General features: G+C 48.2%; 1 protein-coding gene across 2 annotated transcripts; it reads left to right on the top strand.

Moving 5' to 3' along the window:
- The first annotated feature begins 8,299 nt into the window (after nt 1–8,299).
- On the top strand, nt 8,300–11,270 carry LOC137142914 (beta-microseminoprotein-like). 2 transcript variants are annotated; one of them, XM_067532448.1, is made up of 3 exons: nt 8,300–8,552; nt 9,245–9,344; nt 10,858–11,270. In XM_067532448.1, the coding sequence occupies exons 1-3, from the start codon at nt 8,429–8,431 to the stop codon at nt 10,985–10,987; spliced, it is 354 nt and encodes a 117-aa protein (XP_067388549.1). In that variant the 5' UTR covers nt 8,300–8,428; the 3' UTR covers nt 10,988–11,270. The 2 variants fall into 2 exon arrangements, 1 of the variants encoding a protein (XP_067388549.1); XR_010917063.1 differs by lacking the exons at nt 8,300–8,552; nt 9,245–9,344 and adding an exon at nt 10,040–10,165 and having other exon boundaries at nt 10,858–10,992.
- Nucleotides 11,271–15,853: the final 4,583 nt, after the last annotated feature.

The raw sequence follows: 15,853 nt of genomic DNA, 5'->3' as shown, positions 1-15,853 counted from the left end.
AGAAGGGGGGACTGGGAGCCTATGGGATCCAGTGGGCCATCTCCTCCAGTCTTCAGCAGACGGCAGGTGACTTCTCCCCCCTGCCCCAATCTTTGAGATCTTTGCAGAGGGCAGCAGCAGGTAAGTAGAGCCAATGCCTTTCCACTGCAAATCCCTCAAGGTCTCCTGGGGCCTGGGCGTCAGGGAGTAGTCTGACTGCTGTATCTCAACAGGGCTGTGAGGGAGGAAACCTGTTCCATCTTCATCCTCTGCTGGAATGAGCTGCAGGAGCCTACAGCACAAAATAAGGCTCAGTGCTGTAGCCAAGGAACTCGACTTTGTAACCTTGTTGTGCAGGATAGGTACTGCACCAACCAATGAAACCAGCCCTAACCCCGGGGTCAGCTACCAGGGATCAGATCAATCAAGAGGGCATCAGTCGGGGGGGTGTTTTGCACATTGTTTCCAGTTCCCAGGAAGTGCATCTACAATAGATGCCATGGAGTGCAATTGACAGAGTGCAAGACCCATCATGCTCTCGGACGTTCAGAACCCAGAACTCCTACCACAAAGCACATGGTGGTGGTGGAGTTTGAGGAAAGGGAATGGGGTCGGGGGTGATGGAATAATCAATAAGGCAAACAAAATATCAGACACGTTATACAGTACACAATGAGAGGGACAGGTCTCAGACCTCCCACAGTCCCGGTTGGCCTTCCCAGATCCAAAGCCCCACATCCCTTAGAACATGACCCTGTTGTTTCCAGCACTAGCTGCACGTAGGTGCTCTTGTTCTTTTGGCCTGACACTGCAGAATCCTTCAAATCCCAAACAGCCAATTTGCACTTGAGTTTGTTTCCTGACTTTCAGCTCAGTGCTCATTTTTGCTAAGGTCCTCCCGGGCAAGTGCCTCGTTCTGAACCCAGGCAGGAGGAGTGGGTGCTGGTTGACAGAGCATCTAGACCAACGGTCCCTGGGTGAAATGAGGGGTGGACCGTCCTTGTCCCTTCTCTGGCTGATTTTGGAGTCGGTGCAAAGGGGCCATGTCTCCATGTAGGAGAGCTGAGATCAGCTCTGGAGCGGTTGGGTGTTTCTGATCAGTGCTTGGTCTCAGAGGTCAGGACCTGCTGACAGACTCTCCAGTCCATAGGCTTCCCTAGGTTCCTTCCACAGGGAGGCATGGTGCCTGTAGATATCTGCTAAAGCTCCACCGACCGCTACTCAGAGCAAGCATACACCAGCTCCAGCACCAGGTGCAGGGGGTGAGTCAGGACTTTCCAGCCTCCACAGACCTTGAACCCAGACAGCTCTCCTGGGGCACTGGGCCTAGCAGCTCCCCCATCCCAATGAGGAGAAGCTACTGGCTGGGAGGAGCCTCCTGGCATCATCGTCCTCCAACTGTGGATGTGTGTTTGGATACATCTACACAGCAAAAAGAGCCAGGGCTGCCAGTCTCAGAGCCTGGGTCAGTGGACGCAGGTTGGCGGAGCTCCTGCGGGGCAGTAAATAGCAGTGTAGATGTCTGGGCTTGGGCTGGAGCCCAGGTTCCCAGACCCTCCCCTCTCCCTGCACCTGAATGTCTACACTGCTATTTTTACCCCACAGCCAGAGCCCAGCGAGCCCCAGTCAGTTGACCTGTCCTTGGAGGCTTGCTGACGTGGGTCTTTTTTTTTTTTTTTGTGCGCAGTGTAGATGTACCCTCTGTGTTTGCATTTGCTGCATTGCCACTGGCTGTTGGTCTCCAGTTCACCCCAGCCCTCTCCTATCACTGCACCCAACCCCGCAGGCTCTGCTCATTGTTCTTCCTGGCCAACCTCCCCCTGCCTTTACCCATGCCTCTGACTCCCTCAGCCCCTCCCCCACAGGTAGCAGAAACAAGAGGTCAGGGGGGCTAGTGCCCTGGCAATGGGAACAGTGTGGAAGCCCCACCCCTGCATAAACATGAGCACATGCAGCATAGGGGGCATGGAGGCAAAAATGGGGCCCACAGGGTCTGGAGTGCCCCACAGTTTGAGAACCTCTGTGCTAAACGGAAGGCAGAAATCTGCAGGGGCATGTGACCCTGCGTGTCCCCCCGCCGCTGACCCATTTCTCCACCCCCATGACTTTGCACCCGGGGTGGCTGCCCTGCTCACCCCACCCTGGTCATGGGCCTGCTCAGTACCTCCCCTCACTCCCCCTCCTATCCCTCCGCCCCTGGTTCTCAGGAAACTTCTTCCCCCTCTGTCCTCCCTTGCCCCTTGCAGAAAAACCCAACATCTCTGACGGATAAATACAACAAAGAAACAAACCCTCCGTTGCACCGACACTGACGCAGCAGTGCCCTTGCTCGGGCTGCTGTCACCCCCATCTCCCTGCTGCTGTGCTTAACCCCATGCTGCCCCCTGACTGGGGCTCAGCCTAAACAGTACCTCAGGAGCAGGCCCTCCCCCAAGGCAGGCGGGGGTGCACCCCTGGGTTAGCATCTATCGGCAGGAATCAAATAGCATTATGTTTTATGGTTACAACTAGAGGACCTAGCTGAGCCAGGCCAGGCTCTGTACAGAGACGGTCCCTGCCTCAAAGAGCTGACACGCTGCACAGACAGAGGCTGGGAAGGTGATTGGAGGCATAAGAAGCTCCATGATTTCCCCAACCGCTGTCAGTAGGCTAGTGGCCAAAGCAGGAATAGAACCCAGCTCTCCTGGCTCCTAGTTCAGTGCCCGACCCCATAAGACACACTGCCTCCCCTGACACTAGCTGGACTTTTGCTCCTGGGAGCAGGTGCCGTGTCCCCAGTGGGGTCTGTTGCACTGCCATGAGCGATGGCCACCTCGCAGGTGACAGGGGGTTGTACATGGACATTTGGCTCCTTAGCTACTGTGCTAACTCTATGGAGCAACATCTGGCCCTGCTGCATGGGGCAGCATCAGGAGAAGCGCTGAAAAGGACACTTGGCTTTTGCAGTGCTAGACTCTTGCAAATGATACCACTGCCATTAACAGCGGCAGCTCTCCCTCTCACTGATACTGGCCCACAGAGGGAAATACCATCACTTGGCCCAGAGGCAAGTCTGTTCCCTGCGTGCCAAGCTCTGTGGTTCATGGCACTGATAAAAGCCAGACTTGTGAATGGGCGCCCCACGCTACAGGGAGACCAGGAAGAGGGAAATTTGGGGTAATGCCTGCAGAGGGGAGTAATCCTTCCTTCCACTCAATATCTCCCCCAGAAGCTTTTCCTAGGGCTAATCATTCAGCTCAGCTTGCGCAGTTGTCACATGCCTGGAATCCTGCATGCGACAGCTACTGCTTGGGCTGAAATATTAGCTCTTTACACAAGCCTTGAGGCCAGGGAAGTCTTGGCAATAACGTCAGTGCCTGCACTTGTCCAATAACCCTTGACTGCAGAACCTCACACAGCTGCCTTCTAGCTCTGTATCTGGTGCACAGAAGTCTCGCCCCTTTCATTTCAGAATTTAAACTTCCTGCTGATAACTGGCTAAACATTTTAACAATGTCCACCCCTATAAAATCATTTTGCAGAGACCTAATTCAGAGCTGTTTGCATACATTGTGTTTGTTCAAGGTTTGGCACTGCAAACTACTTATTTTCACACCCTATATAAGTTCATATAAGTACACTGGAAACATAAACCTCGCAGAGGCTGTCCTGTCCGCTCCTTCACAGCCAAATACTTTGCAAGAATGGTAAGTTCTTGTATTTCATATTTTAAAAGGTGGCTGAACATTGCTACTGATTTTAAAGTAGATATTAGGAGCCTAATTTACAGAAGTGTTAGGCACCGATAGCTCTAAATGACATAAATAGAAGCTGCAGGTACTCAGCAACTTGGAAAAAGCATCAGACCCCAGAAGATTTTACCTGCCAGGGTATGCAAAGAGAACCAAAAGTCTTCAACAGTATTAGATGCCTGGTAGCACTTGCTATGAGTACGCCCCTTTTATTATAGCCCCTTGTTTTTACACGCTCATAACTTTTGGAAGAATTCTCTTTGCTGGCTGAAATCATTCCTGCTTACTCTCAGCTCCGAGTTGAATTGCATGTGTTTATTGTAGAGAGTTTAGGGAAAATCAGTCTGGCTGTTTCAGAGTTAAGAAGAGGAGAACATTTTCAAATTTTAAGTGAATGTTACTCTTCATTTTTTAGTTACGCTCAGCTCAAGTGTAGCTGAACTTTACCTCTGGACATTTCCAGTCTTACTCAGCACTAGACCCTTCCTTTGTTTAAAAAAACCCCAAAATGCTTGAGCAATAGAGGCTTCAAGTCTTGATTTCACACCTACTTGGTGTATCATCCATCCCAGCATTAAGGAATGTTACTACGGGCCTGTCCATATTTCATTGAAATCACCGGGAAGCCTCCCATTCACTTGAGAGGGCTTTGACTCAAATGCTGAGGGCAGCACTAAGGGATAAATCCTATCTGACGGATGCACGGGGAGAACCCTTGTGCCATTTTGCTTTGCCAGGAGCGTTGGAGGTTCCATGGGGCATTTGAGAATTTGAGAAGCTCTGTCAGCAAGCAGAAAATGGTGAGAATCCAAGCTCCATGGGGGATGATGGGGATGAGGCAGGATGGTTAGTGATTGGTTAATATCCTGCCTTTGTAAAGATAACGTCAATATTATTCTCGATCCCTTTCCCAATATAGCCTAGCGATTCATTTGTTCTGGTTGGATTGCTGCTGTGTGCTGAGCAAATGGTTTACGCTGGTCTATCCACAGCAGTGCCCAGTTAATTACATTTAATTAGGAACCTATTAGAGGGGTTGTGACATACCAGGGTGCAGTCCCGCCCAGTGGCAGGGAGCTATGTCACCCCTGCCCTGCAGCCTGGGGTGCCTTACAATGCCTTGCTGTAGTAGCTCTCACCTGGGTCGCTCATACATAGCCTTCCAGCATGCAGGCCACACCCTGAGTGCCTGTGTATCTGCAGCCTGTCAATCACACTCTGGCTTTCACCAGCCTTGGTTATACTGCTGGGTGACCCCAACACACTCCCAGTCCCAATTTTCCCCCCAGAAATGTATGTCTGATACTGTCCAGCCCTCTCTGGAACAGAACAGATATTTTAAGTCCATTATTCATTTAAGGGAATAATGTGCCGGCTTACCGTCTCAAATAGTTATTCAAACACTTCAATCTAAACACTCGGGATTAGGCAAAACAGTAAAACAAGTGTATTAACTACACACAGAGAGAGATTTTAAGTGAGCACAAGTAACAAGGCATAATAGTCAGAAATGGCTACAAGGAAAATAAAGATAAGATGTTTACTAATGCCTAATTTACCAAACTGCATTAGATGCAAACTATGTTTCTCATTACATGCTCCAGTAGATTACTGCCCAAACTCACAGGTCAGGACCCCTCCCCCAGTCCACCAGCTGTTTCCTGTGTTTCTTCAGGTGTAAAGAATGCTATGGGCAAGGAGAGAGAGAGAGAGAGAGAGAGTTGCTGTCCCTCCTTTTTATTGTTTCAGTCCCCCTCTTGAAAAACATTTCCAGCTGAGCACTAGGAGTCCAAGAGTCTCTGTGGAAGGATATTGATCCTTCTTTGAGCAGGCGGTTGGACTAGATGACTCCTGAGGTCCCTTCCAACCCTAATCTTCTATGATTCTATATTTCCTGATAATTTTTTCACTTGTTGGAACTTCCTTTGTCTTCCCTTTCTGATTGATGACTTTGTTAACTGCTTAAATGCAAATTAAGCAGAGCACACATTCCTTTGTTTAGAACAGACCTGTTTGCCAGCTTCTGTTTGAGTGGATGGTGTGGTTTGGAAGATGAGTTAATGACACCATACACAGGAACCTTATAACTCTACATACAATGTTGCCACACATATTTTACCAGGACGATACTGACCAGCAATTATGAGTTTTCAAAAGATACCTTACAAGGCATCCTTTGTACAAAGATTATTACAATCGTGTGACCACAGGGGTGTTTTTCATCACAGGGATATGTATGTGTGTTGTTTTGCTTCCTCCAATGGGCATTGCACTGCAGTGAACGAATGCCAGCTTGTTTTTGTTGCATTTACCAGCTCTGTTCTCCCCCAATTAAAAAGTCACCATTTGCTCCTACTCAATTCTCTTGCCCAAGTTTTTAAACCATGACAGAATTTACCTCTCACCCTGAGAGATATAGTTGAGGGCCAGAAGGGAACACCAGAGCATCCAATCTGACCTGTATATCACAGGCCACCGCCACCTCCACCCCAAACTGCACAGCCAGAATCAGAGGAAAGTATTACAGTTCTCAGGAACCCAACCTGTTGTGTGCCGGAGGTGGAGAACAGAAGGGACCGAGGTGTACCATGCCTGAGGCCCCCGATTATATGAGATACACCCAGATGATCCCAGCAAGGGACCCATCCCCCATGCTGCAGAGAAAGACAAAAAAACCCCAAGGTTCCTGCCAATCTGACCTGGAGAAAATTCCTTCCCGACCCCAAATCCGGGGATCAGTTAGACCTTGAGCATGTGAGCAGGAACCAGCCAGCCAAGCACCTGAGAGAGAAAATGCTTGGTGTCACCTCAGACCTCTGGGCCACCCTGTCCAATGTCCCACTTTCAGCCAGGGACATCTCTGATGCTTCAGAGGAAGGAAAGAGAATTCCCTTCCTAGCCCCTACAGGTGACCAGCTGAAGCCTCGAAGCATGAGATTTTAGGAACATTAAGCATGAACTGGAAAGGACCCACAGGGCAGCTGAGTCCTGTCCTCCACCACTGCAAGCTGCCCCATGGTACAATCCTGCTCCTACGTTTATCAAGGTCTGAAAGCTAATTAGGCTGTCTGCCTCCACAACTCCGAACAGCCTTCTATGAGTGGCTTTGTCCAAGGGTCTCCGAAAGTTTCAGTACAATTCATCAGCCAGTTCTCCCTCATCCACTATGAGTCTGACATGCTCAAGGCTTTCCTGCCTGGCTGTGCAGCAGCCATCTTAGAATTGCATTAGTGGAGGTAGTGTCGGAAGAGGGTAGGTAGCAGTGTAGAGGAAGCGAAAGAGGAAAAAGGGAGGAAGTCGAGTGGGGGGGGGGGGGAGAAACAAGACTGGACCCACTTGTTTGTAGCAATATCCAGGGTAGGCCCACTACCCTTCCCCCCAAGATCACGTCTTCCATGAGTGGGGTGTTGGGAAGTAGACTGACAGCGTACCACCACCATGAGCACCGGGAGAAGGAAAACACCCCTTTCCAGCTGTAGCCAACACTGGGCCACAGAAAAGTCACAACTTATAAAGGCATGATGCTGTAGCTGGGGGGTACTGTGCTGAGGGTGTCCCCCCAGTTTTCTAACTAGAGCTTTGGAACAAACAGAGAAGAGTCTGCCCCAAGAGAAACCATCTGTGGTTTTAGACTATGCCAGGTGCACGTTGGAAAAGGACTTTGGGCATTTAAACCAATGCTGCCAGAACACACATGCGAGGCAGGCATGATCAACACAGCTCAGTTCGGTACCTCCCTATCAAATTGCATTGCCTTAGTTTAAGGAGCACCCAGCTAGCTGGAGACATGTTTTGAAATGCGATACCGCCAAGTGGCGCTACCCATTGCAGCTAAGCAACCTCGGTTCATTGGTTGGCATGACATTAACTGTGGCATCTTGAGTTCGCTGGAAACAGGATGCCAGTACAGCACTTGTTAGGAATCATTGGACCATTCAGAATACACCGTATAACAACTCCCACTGCAGAGCACTTGAAGCGAAGAGACAAATATATTTGAAGACAGACCCTTTGTTGAAATAATCCCTAGTTTACCCTGAGTTTTCTCCTTGTGCTAAACTTTCAGCATCATGTGGGGAGTGACTGGAAGGACTGCATTTTTGCATGCAATCTCTGCTCCTTGTGCTGAAATGTTAGCCCCTAACACTAACCTTAGCAACAGGGAGTTCTTGGCAAGGATGCTTCTTATGAAACCTCTGTTATCTGTGAGTAGGGTGACCAGATAGCAAGTGTGAAAAATTGGGACAGAGGGTGAGGAGTAATATGTGCCTATATAAGACAAAGCCCCAAATATGGTGATTGTCCCTATAATATTGGGACATCTGGTCACCCTACCTGTGAGACATCAGCAGGAGCAACGGAACATTGCAGGGGAAATAAAAGAGTATGAAGGGGGCAAGCAGAGCAACCAAGGCAAAGCTTTGCAAGTAATTTGATTTTTCAGTTTGCTGGAAGTTTGGGGAGGTGAGGTGGGGGGAGGAAATTTTTTTTTGAGTGAAGTGAAATGTGAGAATATCTTTTTCAGGTCAAACAAAACATACGTTCAACCCTAAACAAAATGTTTTGTTTACTGTGCTATATATTATTATTATCTGCATGTCCTCTGTGGAATTATTTCCTTCTTGAATTTTGTTGTATACCAAGATTTTTCCTGTCAGTTTCTGTACAAATGAACCAGCTTTGGCTGGTAACCATGGAAAAGCCACCTAATTCTTGCCATGGACCTTATCTCCCTCTTACAGAAGTGCTTCCTGGGTTTCCTTCTTGCCTTTGGCATCTCGGTGACACTATGTGATGCGGACTGTTATGTTGTACTAAATGACCCATTGAAATCTCCTAATGGTAAGAAACACAAAAATTCTCTCTGGATTGGTCTATATTAGCTGATTGCCATTGAGAATAGCTAGGAAAGAGGGAACAAGAGGGGAATGTAGGAGACCCAAACAATTATATTTTTAGAGTGGGAGGCAGTGAGTAAGAGGAATACACAGAAAGCATCACATATGGCAGACCTCCAATGGATTTGGCTCAAGCAAGCAGCTTGTGTATGTTCTGATGCTGCATGTTGACAGCATCCATTCTAGCTGCAGTCTCTCCACTGTGATCTATCTCCAAGGAATCAAGCCCCCAGTATGTTCCTTCCAAAGCTGTGTGTTGCCAGAGAGTTTCTGGTGGTTTTGGAGGAGATGGAGTGATGCCGCCATCATTTTGCACATGAAAATCCCATCGGAGTTGATGGTACTTTTGAATGCACCCCAATGGCAGGACATGACCCTAGCTACCTTTACTGCTCATTGTCACAAAAGATTTGTCCCAGAAGTGCAGAAAAATAGAGAAAACCAGCTTTTGCTCTTAAAGTAGTAAATGAGGCTGAAATATAATTCAGGTGGACACAAGAAAGGAATTAATGGCACTCTACCTGTAAAAGCCTGAAGACTATTCACGACATGCACAGACATGTTGAAGTTGTTAGTCCAATGTTGAAGTTTAAGTGAAGGGTAGGATTTTGTTTTGTTTTATTCTCTGTATAATAGGTTGTATTCAAGATGGAAAACTACACAGATTTGGATCCACTTGGATTAAGAATTGCTACCGCTGTGACTGCTCCCGGGAGTCTATAGGGTGTTGCTCCACGTAAGTTTAATAGAACCAGTAGTAATGTTTCCACTGTGAAAGCCACAATGACACACTTGACATCCATTCACTCAATAAACAAACTCCCCAAGTTACAGCTGCACCCGTGCTCTTTTCCTTGTCTGCATCATAGATGTGGGGCAAGTCACTTGATCACTCCCATCTTGTCCTAAATTGTTGGCTTTGCTGCCCATTAGACCTATGACTGCAATCTCCTTAGTTTACATCCTACCTCCTGGTGTTGGAGACAGCCTTGCTGGACACTCATCTTGTTGCACAACAGTATGGCTTTTTTAGAACGTCTCGTGACACTGGCAAATCCCTGGTTTACATTAGGGTAGAAGATGGTCACAGTTGGCTAAAACCCCACAGGAATTAATGAGGAATAATTTGTCCAGCTGAAATGATTTGGGACGTTTAAGCTGGAAGGCTGGAATTAACTGAAATTTGGTCTAGTATTGCTCCTGTTGTGAAAAATGCCCATAGGATTTTTGCTAATCAGAGGGGGTCTAATAACTTATTTTTTCACAAGGGAATGATGGTCTAGTGCAGGGGTGTCAAACATACGGCCCGCGTGAGTCGTGCTGCCTCCGAAAGTTTATCTGCGTGCAGCATTGCCCCTTTAAGAGATTCGTCGGCGGAGGGCCCAATTTAAGAGAGTCTTAAAGCGGCAATACCACCCTTCGCAGAAACCCCTTAAAGCAGCCATAGGGTCTCCTGCGAAATACTGCCGCCATGGAAGATATCCGGAATTTTTCGGCGGCGGGTATTGCACGTTCCCCGTGAAGGGAATGTTCCGTGAATTTGGCCCGCCACAATCAGTGAGTTTGACACCCCTGGTCTAGTGGTTGGGGCTCTCGTGTAGTCCTTTGGGAGACCCACACGCAGTACCCTCCTCCGGCACAAATTTAATGCGTGACCTTGGGCAAAGTTACTTGGACCCATATCCTCAAAAAAGCTCCTAACTTCCATTGAAATAATGAACGTTAGGAGCCTAAATACCTTTGAGAGTTTGGACCTAAGTCTCTGTGAGCCTCTGTTCCCTATCCATAAGATGAGGCTAATAGGACTTCCCCATCCCTCCGGGGTATTGTGAAGATAAAAATATTATCAGTTGTGACGTTTTCAGATGCCACAGTGATGGGGAACATAGAGGTACCTAAGAGTTCCCACTCAAGTAGAACTCTTCTCTGCTGTGATGTCTACAGAATGCTTGACAATCGCTAGACAGGTGTTTTGCTGTGATCATTGCTCATCTTGCTGACTAATATCACTTCATTGTTCTAATACTTTTATCCCCTATTATCTATAGTCTCACACTGATCTTGTGAACTCCGAGGCAGGGACTGTCTCTGTTTATAGGGTATTTGGGTTTTATAATCTTTAAAACAAACTGCCAGCTCAAAGATACTGAGGACACACCTGGAAAGCTTCCCCATTACCTGGTGATTGATTGCGTTTAGCTGTTTGCAGAGTTAGCCTGACACATCTCTCACCACTGCTTGTTTTCTAGCTTTGTTAGACCTGATGGCTTTGACGAAGAGAAATGTGAACTCATCTTCCATAAGGAATCCTGTAGCTACTCTGTGGTGCGGAAGGACGACCCCTCTAAAACCTGTGCCTACACAGGGATGGTGGGTTAAGGAACACCCTCCTTGGAACAACTCTCCTTCCTCATGCATGTCCCTTCCAGGTTAAGTCACTCATGGAATAATTCCTTTCTTGGAGTCTAGTGATTATAGATGTTGTTTTAAGAGTTGTTGCCAGACTGCTGTACTTTCCCTATCAACTGTGTAACCTTCTTTATTCTTGTATCTTGGAGATCAGTGTTATTTCTATACTATTCTAGCTCTCTCATTGTGACTGAGCTGTGCCCACAGATCTTGGCTGATGAACGATTCAATAAAACCATCAATAAAACCATAAAGCATCAAAAACTTCTGAGTTACTTTCTTCATAAGAAATGATGGGGTCCCTTCTTCTCCCTCTCATTAGTAGAGGGCCAGTGTGGAGCGCCAGAATTCCTGGAATGTGTTTAAGAATTAGTCAACTGCTTTGGAAGATGATACTTAGAATTCCCGGTTTGTCAGGCTCAGATCTGATTGTAAAAGAAGTCTCCAGTGACGCCAACTCCATTGATTTCAACAGGGCCAGGAGTTCAGCCCAGAGATTCAGGTTCCTAAGGTGGCTGTCATGTCTACAGCTGCTTACACCACAAAACGACAATATGAAGAAACCCTCTAGGCCCACTTGGGTCCCAAGTAACCATGGTTACTAAGCATACAGAATCCTGCGAGGCCCAGCCAGACACTTACTGCTCTGATTGGGTTCTGGCAGCTTCCAACCCAAAACACCATGAGTGCCACGCGAGGTCTCGAACAATTTAAAGGGGTAGTTCTCGTCACAGATTGACACAGTGTCTAAGCGGGAGCAGGGCCAGTGCTCCTGTGCTGCATCAGTGGACCTAGTTTAAGTTTTATAAGGGGGCACCTGAGGGCCTGGGGAAAGAAGAGATACTGAGTCAGAGCGAGGAAGCTGCAGTAAGGAGGACTGCCAGAGACCCCTGGGAGGGCAGTCACTCAGAACCTGAGAGGTAGAGGGGAAAAATCCTCTGGGGACTGTAGCGCAGACTGAGCTGAGGAACAGTTTGGGGCAGCAAAACTGCTTAAAAGAGGCTTTGGACATGAAAGCGGGTCCTTTGTGGACTGGGAGGATGCCTATCTTGTTACTCTGCCCTATTCCTGCACACTACAATGGCAATGTCAGCCAACTCCTGACTGCCATCCAAAGTCAAATCCTGCCCAGCTGCTTGCAAGATCTGCACCTCCCCAGAGTCACTGCTGTTTGCCACTTGACCCTAGAAAATCTGAAGGAGTCCACAACAAAGATAGCTGGGGCAGGTGCTTGGGCTAGAACGCTGCAGGAGACAAACAGCACTTGGTTGGATTTTTATCTTTTGAAAGTAACTAACAAACCCATTCTTCCTCCACCAGGGAGGAATACCAAACTGGGCACAGAGCAGAAATTCCCCAACAGGCAGAAAAGATCAGAAGATCCATGCATGTTTGCAGAGCTGGGCATAGGGGTTTGCATATCCCTTCCCCTCATGTATCTCCTCTCCTCTACTGCCCTCCTATGCTAATATTACGGACACGCTGTCTGGTGTGGCTCATGACTATGAGTATCAGCCTCAGGGCAGACTGTCAAATAACAGGGCCGACACCCCAAACTGGCGGTGTGTTCTATAGTTAGACTTCACCAAGCCAGTAACAAACAGGAACTCCTGATCACTGTAACAGTCTTACCATGGAGTCACACACACTCCCTTTAGACTCTCCAGTCTATCTTACCACCTAAATTGGACTTTGTGCTAAAAGGTCACTTACGCCAAAAATCACATCACATTTAGGTTGCTCCCAGTCCAAAGAGACCAGTCACTTGCCCAAATCAGCTGGTACCCTAGATCTTACACCAAAGTCAACTCTGGTAGCCAATTCTACAGTAAACTAACTAAAGATTTATTAGTTAAGAAAAGGAAATGAGAGTTATTGAGATGTTAAAGCAGGTAAAATATATGTACAGAGGAGTCACAGTCCATAATTCCAAATGATAGCAGAGATGTAGTAAGCTACCAGTTTCCCAAAAGTCTCTCTGCCACCTGGAACAACACTGGGGATCTCCGTTTTCTTGTTCAGTTATTCTGCCGTGTTAGAATCCAACAAGTCTAGAGATGGAGGATCTTTCCCTCAGCCCAAACTTATAGATTCTTCTCACAGAAAAACTGACAGGGTCACTACCCACATGGGCTTTTCCTTCAATGACTGAGAGTGAGGAATGCATTTTGGGTCTTTGTCCTCTGAGCATCACACCCAATGACCCCTTGCTTTGAAATTAGCACTTTTCTGTTAAAGTTCTTCATTTCCACTATGCTAATACACAAGTGCATTGGCCTGGGGCTTTGGAATGAGTTGACACCCAGTCTGCCAGCGTCACAATTACCTTAATTATCTTCCCAGGAGGAGTGCCCCATAGCTTCTCCACCAATCTGTGTGGGACCCAGCAGCGGACTTCCTAGAGCAGTGGTTCCCAACCTTTTTGGCTTGAGGGCCACAAATATAATTTTAACAACCCTGAAGGGCCACCAGTCTCTGCCAACAGCCCCTTTCCCTCCACTGCAGCCAGAGGGAAGGAGTTCAGCGAGAAGGATCTCCCGTCCTTCTGGCTGCAGCAGGGAAACCACGTGCTCCACCTGGGTCCTTAGGCAATAGCTCCTTTCTGTAACCGGGGGATGGGAGTTCAGTGCTCCCCTCCCTCTGGTTCCAGCAGGGACCCAGAGCCAAGGGACCCAGGCAGAGCACTTTGCCATGCTCCCTGCTACAGCCAGGGGGAGGGGAGCGCTGATCTCCTGTCCCCTTGGCTGCAGCAAGGAGCCTGCACCGGCAAGGCGCTCTGACTGGGTACTTAGGCAGCGGCTCCCTTCTGCAGCCAGTGGGTGGAGAGCCATGGGCCACTCTGAAAGGCCCCACGGGCCACTTTTGGCCCATAGGCCACGGGTTGGGAACCACTGTCCTGGAGTCTCCAGGTAGCTGCTTCCTTTGTAAGCGGTGGCAGCAGCAGACACACAAAGCTAGTGGTTTTCCAGATCTCCCGGGGTCAGGGAAGAGTCTGACTTTCCTATCCCCAGCAGGGTGTGAGAGAGGGGGACAGGTAGGAAAGTGCTCATGACAGGGGCTAACTGGGTTATTCAGAGCATGAGCGAATGGAGCCATGGTGCATGTCTCCTTTGCTTCCTGTTCACTCAGCTGAAGTTTACTGAGGAAAGGGAACAATGGGGACAGAGCATAATTTTATATATAAGGCAAATGAACAGGGCCGGATTTCTTATGAGGTACAGTAGGCATGTGCCTAGGGGTGCTGGCACTCTCAGTGGGCCTAAACAGTGGTGGGTTACCGCATGGGCCAGTGGCACCCCAGCCAATTTGTGGGCCCTGTACGAGCAGCTGAACTCTGGCCCCGCCCCCTGCTCCTCCTCCTCTCTTCTGGGACCGCACTCCTCCTCTTTCCTCCGACACGCCTAAAGTGTAAATCCTGCCCTGTCAGAGGATCATACATTTTACGGAGCACAGAATGAGACAGACTGTTCCCAGAACTGCCTGAGTCCTCGCTGGCCTTCGCAGATCCTGAAGTATCCTATACCTTACAAGTGACCCTCTGGTTCCTAGCACAGGCTGCATGGAGATGCTGTGGTTCCTTTGGTCTGGCACTGGCAGAAGCATGGTCACAGCGACAGCGACTGAGTTAAACAACAGCACAAATCTGCCCAAGGACTAACAAGAGGGTGAAAGATCCAAAGGCTGCAAGTCTTGGAGTCAGATTTCCAGCTGGTGAAAACTAGCACAGCACCACGCTGAGGACCTGGCCCTTCTTTTTCACTAGTAGGGAGCAAGAGGGCAGAATCATAGAAGATTAGGGTTGGAAAGGACCTCAGGAGGTCATCTAGTCCAACTCCCTGCTCAAAGCAGGACCAACCCCAAATTATCCCAGCCAGGGCTTTGTCAAGACACACCTTAAAAATCCCTAAGGATGGAGATTCCACCACCTCCCTAGGTAACCCATTCCAGTGCTTCACCACCCTCCTAGTGAAAATGTTTTTCCTAATATCCAACTTAGACCTGGAACCCCCTTTCAGGTAGTTAAAAGGCTGCTATCAAATCCCCCCTCACTCTTCTTTTCTGCAGACTAAACAAGCCCATTTCCCTCAGCCTCTCCTCATAAGTCTTATGCTCCAGCCCCCTAATCATTTTTGTTGCCTTCTGTTGGACTCTTTCTAATTTGTTAAGCCAAGCTGGACGCCTACCATATTTGCTATTCTTTCTGCACATCGGGATGGTTTGTTCCTGCACCCTCAATAAGGTTTCTTTAAAATACAGCCAGCTCTCTTGGATTCCTTTCCCCCTCATATTAGCCTCCCAGGGGATCCTGCCCATCAGCTCCCTGAAAGAGTCAAAGTCTGCTTTTCTGAAGTCCAGGGTCCTTATCCCGCTGTTCTCCTTTCTTCCTTTTCTCAGGATCCTGAACTCGACCATCTCATGGTCACTGCTGCCCAGATTACCTCCCACTTCTCCTTCCCCTACCAATTCTTCCCTGTTTGTGAGCAGCAGGTCAAGAGGAGCATGGCCATTAGTAGGCTCCTCCAGCACTTGCAGCAGGAAGCTGTCCACAACACTCAAAAAAACAAAAAACCCCAAAAAACAAAACCCTCATTTTGGATAAAGATCCAAGAAACATTTTGCAAATTTTCATTTAGCCTCGGTTTCTTTTATTTCAATTTCCCCCGTCTGAATTCTGAGCCTGTCTGCATATCTTTAATGGACATACAGATATGAGCGAAACTGCAGAGGTAGAAGGCGAAAAGATATTTGGGATGCAAAGTGCTCCTTCAAATCCCAAATTGCCAAGTTGCACCTTAATTTGTTTTCTGACATTCAGCTCAGTGCTGATTTTTTGCC

This window comes from Emydura macquarii, unplaced genomic scaffold (genome assembly GCF_026122565.2).
Source record: "Emydura macquarii macquarii isolate MOO-44397 ecotype Brisbane River unplaced genomic scaffold, CSIRO-AGI_Emac_v2 contig_67, whole genome shotgun sequence".
Classification (NCBI taxonomy): Eukaryota; Metazoa; Chordata; order Testudines; family Chelidae; genus Emydura; species Emydura macquarii.
Note: the sequence above shows the minus strand (reverse complement) of the source record. Positions and strands in the feature narration are given on the sequence as shown.

Excerpts from the sequence above, each read along its gene's own strand:
- LOC137142914 (XM_067532448.1), top strand. The coding sequence starts at position 8,429 with ATGGACCTTATCTCCCTCTTACAGAAGTGCTTCCTGGGTTTCCTTCTT. Across the intron at positions 8,553-9,244 it reads CCCATTGAAATCTCCTAATG|GTTGTATTCAAGATGGAAAA; the intron begins GTAAGAAACACA and ends TCTGTATAATAG. Across the intron at positions 9,345-10,857 it reads TCTATAGGGTGTTGCTCCAC|CTTTGTTAGACCTGATGGCT; the intron begins GTAAGTTTAATA and ends CTTGTTTTCTAG.